This window comes from Oncorhynchus keta, chromosome 28 (assembly GCF_023373465.1).
Source record: "Oncorhynchus keta strain PuntledgeMale-10-30-2019 chromosome 28, Oket_V2, whole genome shotgun sequence".
In the NCBI taxonomy this organism is placed as follows: domain Eukaryota; kingdom Metazoa; phylum Chordata; class Actinopteri; order Salmoniformes; family Salmonidae; genus Oncorhynchus; species Oncorhynchus keta.
Window position 1 is genome coordinate 71,237,421 of NC_068448.1, and position 6,697 is coordinate 71,244,117.

Genomic DNA, 6,697 nt, shown 5'->3' on the forward strand with positions numbered 1-6,697 from the left:
TAGGTAGGTACATTATTAGGTAGGTATATGAATATGTCGGTACATTATTAAGTAGGTACAGTATTAGGTAGGTATATGAATAGGTAGGTACAGTATTATGCAGGTACAGTACTAGGCAAGTACAGTACTAGGCAGGTACAGTCTCAGGCAGGTACAGTCTCAGGCAGGTACAGTCTTAGGCAGGTACAGTCTTAGGCAGGTACAGTCTTAGGCAGGTACAGTCTTAGGCAGGTAGGCAGGTACAGTATTAGGCAGGTACAGTATTAGGCAGGTACAGTATTAGGCAGGTACAGTATTAGGCAGGTACAGTATTAGGCAGGTACAGTATTAGGCAGGTACAGTATTAGGCAGGTACAGTATTAGGCAGGTACAGTATTAGGCAGGTACAGTATTAGGCAGGTACAGTATTAGGCAGGTACAGTATTAGGCAGGTACAGTATTAGGCAGGTACAGTATTAGGCAGGTACAGTATTAGGCAGGTACAGTATTAGGCAGGTATATGAATAGGTAGGTACAGTATTAGGTAGGTACAGTATTAGGTAGGTATATGAATAGGTAGGTACAGTATTAGGTAGGTACAGTATTAGGTAGGTATATGAATAGGTAGGTACAGTATTAGGTAGGTACAGTATTAGGTAGGTATATGAATAGGTAGGTACAGTATTAGGTAGGTACAGTATTAGGTAGGTACAGTATTAGGTCGGTACAGTATTACGTAGGTACAGTATTAGGTAGGTACAGTATTAGGTAGGTACATGAATAGGTAGGTACAGTATTAGGTAGGTATATGAAGAGGTAGGTACAGTATTTGGTAGGTATATGAATAGGTAGGTACAGTATTAGGCAGGTACAGTATTAGGTAGGTACATGATTAGGTAGGTACAGTATTAGGCAGGTACAGTATTAGGCAGGTATATGAATAGGTAGGTACAGTATTAGGCAGGTATATGAATAGGTAGGTACAGTATTAGGCAGGTATATGAATAGGTAGGTACAGTATTAGGTAGGTATATGAATAGGTAGGTACAGTATTAGGTAGGTATATGAATAGTTAGGTACAGTATTAGGCAGGTATATGAATAGGTAGGTACAGTATTAGGTAGGTATATGAATAGGTAGGTACAGTATTAGGCAGGTATATGAATAGGTAGGTACAGTATTAGGTAGGTATATGAATAGGTAGGTACAGTATTAGGTAGGTATATGAATAGGTAGGTACAGTATTAGGTAGGTATATGAATAGGTATGTACAGTATTAGGTAGGTATATGAATAGGTAGGTACAGTATTAGGCAGGTATATGAATAGGTAGGTACAGTATTAGGTAGGTACAGTATTAGGTAGGTACAGTATTAGGTAGGTACAGTATTAGGTAGGTACAGTATTGGGTAGGTACATGAATAGGTAGGTACAGTATTAGGTCGGTACATGAATAGCTAGGTTCAGTCTTAGGAAGGCACAGTCTGAGGCAGGTACAGTCTTAGGCAGGTACAGTATTAGGCAGGTACAGTATTAGGTAGGTACACGATTAGGTAGGTACAGTATGAGGCAGGTACAGTATTTGGTAGGTATATGAATAGGTAGGTACAGTCTCAGGCAGGTACAGTCTTAGGCAGGTACAGTATTTGGCAGGTATATGAATAGCTAGGTAGAATCTCAGGCAGGTAGTCTTAGGCAGGTACATGAATAGGTAGGTACAGTATTAGGCAGGTACATGAATAGGTAGGTACAGTATTAGGCAGGTATATGAATAGGTAGGTACAGTATTAGCTAGGTACAGTATTAGACAGGTATATGAATAGGCATGTACAGTATTAGGTAGGTACAGTATTAGGCAGGTACAGTATTAGGTAGGTATATGAATAGGTACAGTATTAGGTAGGTATATGAATAGGTAGGTACAGTATTAGGTCGGTATATGAATAGGTAGGTACAGTATTAGGTCGGTACATTATTAGGTAGGTACAGTATTAGGTAGGTATATGAATATGTAGGTACATTATTAAGTAGGTACAGTATTAGGTAGGTATATGAATAGGTAGGTACATTATTAGGTAGGTACATTATTAGGTAGGTACAGTATTAAGTAGCTACAGTATTAAGTAGCTACAGTATTAAGTAGCTACAGTATTAGGTAGGTACATGAATAGGTAGGTACAGTATTAGGTAGGTATATGAATAGGTAGGTACAGTATTAGGTAGGTATATGAATAGGCAAGTACAGTCTTAGGCAGGTACATGAATAGGTAGGTAAAGTATTAGGCAGGTATTAGGCAGGTACAGTATTAGGCAGGTACAGTATTAGGCAGGTACAGTATTAGGCAGGTACAGTATTAGGCAGGTATATGAATAGGTACAGTATTAGGTAGGTACAGTATTAGGCAGGTACATGAATAGGTAGGTAAAGTATTAGGCAGGTATTAGGCAGGTACAGTATTAGGCAGGTACAGTATTAGGCAGGTATATGAATAGGTACAGTATTAGGTAGGTATATGAATAGGTAGGTACAGTATTAGGTCGGTATATGAATAGGTAGGTACAGTATTAGGTCGGTACATTATTAGGTAGGTACATTATTAGGCAGGTATTAGGCAGGTACAGTATTAGGCAGGTACAGTATTAGGCAGGTACAGTATTAGGTAGGTATATGAATAGGTACAGTATTAGGTCGGTATATGAATAGGTAGGTACAGTATTAGGTCGGTACATTATTAGGTAGGTATATGAATATGTAGGTACATTATTAAGTAGGTACAGTATTAGGTAGGTATATGAATAGGTACAGTATTAAGTAGCTACAGTATTAAGTAGCTACAGTATTAGGTAGGTACATGAATAGGTAGGTACAGTATTAGGTCGGTATATGAATAGGTAGGTACAGTATTAGGTCGGTATATGAATAGGTAGGTACAGTATTAGGTCGGTATATGAATAGGTAGGTACAGTATTAGGTCGGTATATGAATAGGTAGGTACAGTATTAGGTCGGTACATTATTAGGTAGGTATATGAATATGTAGGTACATTATTAAGTAGGTACAGTATTAGGTAGGTATATGAATAGGTAGGTACAGTATTAGGTAGGTACAGTATTAAGTAGCTACAGTATTAAGTAGCTACAGTATTAAGTAGCTACAGTATTAAGTAGCTACAGTATTAGGTAGGTACATGAATAGGTAGGTACAGTATTAGGTCGGTATATGAATAGGTAGGTACAGTATTAGGTAGGTATATGAATAGGTAGGTACAGTATTAGGTCGGTACATTATTAGGTAGGTATATGAATAGGTAGGTACAGTATTAGGTAGGTACATTATTAGGTAGGTACATTATTAGGTAGGTACAGTATTAAGTAGCTACAGTATTAAGTAGCTACAGTATTAAGTAGCTACAGTATTAAGTAGCTACAGTATTAGGTAGGTACATGAATAGGTAGGTACAGTATTAGGTCGGTATATGAATAGGTAGGTACAGTATTAGGTAGGTATATGAATAGGTAGGTACAGTATTAGGTAGGTATATGAATAGGTAGGTACAGTATTAGGTCGGTATATGAATAGGTAGGTACAGTATTAGGTCGGTATATGAATAGGTAGGTACAGTATTAGGTCGGTATATGAATAGGTAGGTACAGTATTAGGCAGGTATATGAATAGGTAGGTACAGTATTAGGTAGGTACATGAATAGGTAGGTACAGTATTAGGTAGGTATATGAAGAGGTAGGTACAGTATTAGGTAGGTATATGAATAGGTAGGTACAGTATTAGGCAGGTATATGAATAGGTAGGTACAGTATTAGGCAGGTACAGTATTAGGTAGGTATATGAATAGGTAGGTACAGTATTAGGTAGGTATATGAATAGGTAGGTACAGTATTAGGTAGGTATATGAATAGGTAGGTACAGTATTAGGTAGGTATATGAATAGGTAGGTACAGTATTAGGTAGGTATATGAATAGGTAGGTACAGTATTAGGTAGGTATATGAATAGGTAGGTACAGTATTAGGTAGGTATATCAATAGGTAGGTACAGTATTAGGTCGGTATATGAATAGGTAGGTACAGTATTAGGTCGGTATATGAATAGGTAGGTACAGTATTAGGTAGGTATATGAATAGGTAGGTACAGTATTAGGTAGGTATATGAATAGGTAGGTACAGTATTAGGCAGGTATATGAATAGGTAGGTACAGTATTAGGTAGGTATATGAATAGGTTGGTACAGTATTAGGTAGGTATATGAATAGGTTGGTACAGTATTAGGTAGGTATATGAATAGGTAGGTACAGTATTGTTTTCTCCTTTAAGCCCTGCTTTGACTTCAACGGACAAAAAGGTTTGCTGCCTGGATGTCTGTGTTCTCAATAATATCATTTTTGTGCTGTTATCCTGGGCAGAATTGCCCCTACCTTTTCAAGACTTGCAGTCTGCAATTCAATACTCGTGGCATCTTTCACATTTCAGTCCGTCATGTTTAAGACCCTACAATTCCCTTCTGTGAAGACCGTTTAGGAACAAAGTCAATAGTTAACCCTGGGTGAGGCCCGCGGAGCTTCCAACTCAACATATACCAACTTACAGCTGGTATAGGTTTTACACCGATGTCAAATATAATATCAACCTACTGCGTTTCACTTCACACCAGCCAGGGGTTGGAATACCAAGATAACAAACCAAGATATCATAATAGTACGATACTATAGCAAAGCATATGATATTTGCTCTGAAACAAATGGAGCAAGCAGTGATTGGGAAAATCAAATACTCCAAAATGACGACAAAAGCCCATTCAGATACAGGTCAATATAAACTGTACATCTGACTAGCCCTTGAAATCTGAGTATGGGAGTGAACGTTGCAATTGAGATGTAGCCTTGCCATAGAAATATAATAATTAGAAGAGATGTTACTACTCAACTCCGTGTTCTGTGTTGGGTGGACCGGCGGCCGGATCCATTTTCTATGGATGTAACAAAGAGACGGCGTCCTATAGGTCTACTTACTTGGTCCATTGACTTCGGGCAGGTGGGTGAACCTCTCGTTGCAGAAGTTCCCCTCGCAGCAACAGAAGAAGACCTGAGGATTCTCCTCTGTCGCCACACACTCTTGCCTGAGAAAACAAAAGACAACATTTTAGCGACCGTCAAAGGGAAACGCTTTAGTCTAGAGTAGAGAAGGGAGCGCCTCAGCTTTCTGCTGACTTCAGTGCTTAATAGGGCCTGTGTTTATTCCCTACGCCGGGTCGTGTTCAGAAGGGAAGTTACGTTATAAAAAGCAGTGAAACAGGAAGGTTCTACCAGAAACTGCTCAATAAAAAAATGCTGTTTTAATACCGTTTTCCGATGCAAGACGTTCAGAAAAGCTTTGCCACTGTGTACCCTAATGAACACGACCCGGAAACAGAATTAGGGCCTATGACCTGCTCTGACACCTAACTAACCCTTAGCTCCTCCTTCCGTTCCCATCCGTCGCCATGAAGCGCTCACACTATTGACTTCTTGACCACTGTGGAGGACAGGAGGAGGAGGAGGGAGAGGACTGGCAGTGTCGCCATCATACTGCTGATGGGGCGCCGGGCACATCGGCCCGGGTCAGCGATGTGGTAGCCTGGCGGATCATTGGGCAGTGTCCTCTCTCCTCAAAGAGCCAGAGCCAATGGCGAGGCCAGCCAGTCGACCCTGACAACACTGGAAGGGGGCCCGGGCGAAGTGGAGGAGTCTCCTCAAGCTGTCCCGATATGAACACCAACTCCCAACAGTAGGATGGTTGTGATCATGACGCAAATTTGAAGATTGAGATTTTAAAGACCATTGACAGCTCTTTGGTCTTGGCCATAGTAGAGTTTGGAGTGTGACTGTTTGAGGTTGTGGACAGGTGTCTTTTATACTGATAACAAGTTCAAACAGGTGCCATTAATACAGGTAACGAGTGGAGGACAGAGGATCCTCTTAAATAAGAAGTTACAGGTCTGTGAGAGCCAGAAATCTTGCTTGTTTGTAGGTGACCAAATACTATTTTCCACCATAATTTGCAAATAAATTCATTAAAAATCCTACAATGTGGTTCTCATTTTGTCTGTCAAAGTTTAAGTGTACCTATGATGAAAATTACAGGCCTCTCTCATCTTTTTAAGTGGGAGAACTTGCACAATTGGTGGCTGAGTAAATACTTTTTTGCCCCACTATATGTTGCACAGTTCATTCAGAACAGGACGGACCTCCTCACCGGTGGTGGCAAGATAACATGTCTTTTCCCAAGTCTAATCTATAACAGTCTCGGGCGTCTTCAACAGTCTCGGGCGTTTCAAAAAAGCTTTTCAACTTAAGCCCGTCACTCAACACACTTCGACGTTTGGTATTTCCAACATGCACCAGAGGATCTGCTCGTCTGCTATTTTAAGAAGTGACGACCTCTAGTTTAAGCAACCTGGGATTGCTGGCGTTGCGTTTCAAGATCAGTCATTGTTGCTGGCCCACTTTCGCACTGGCAGTCTCGATGAGGGAATGGTTTCATACACAGCCTTTTCATGGTGAGAACTCACGCAACTTTAACATTGAGCTTGTAGAAAACCTCTGGTTAAATACCCCGAAACAAAAGCCCTTTATGTTACCTTGGCTCTTCTCATTCAACACTATAAAACACAACAATGTTCATTCTTTCCAAGTTGATCATTTAAACCCCATGTCCACGTGTCTCAC

At 40.1% G+C, this 6,697-nt stretch overlaps 1 protein-coding gene across 1 annotated transcript in view; it reads right to left on the minus strand.

Moving 5' to 3' along the window:
- LOC118361196 (activin receptor type-2B) overlaps nt 1-6,697 on the minus strand; it is a 71,438-nt gene that overhangs the window by 17,816 nt on the left and 46,925 nt on the right. The window contains exon 3 of the mRNA XM_052483778.1: nt 5,003-5,109. Within this exon, the coding sequence (XP_052339738.1) occupies nt 5,003-5,109 (107 nt within the window). The remainder of the gene's footprint in view (nt 1-5,002; nt 5,110-6,697) is intronic.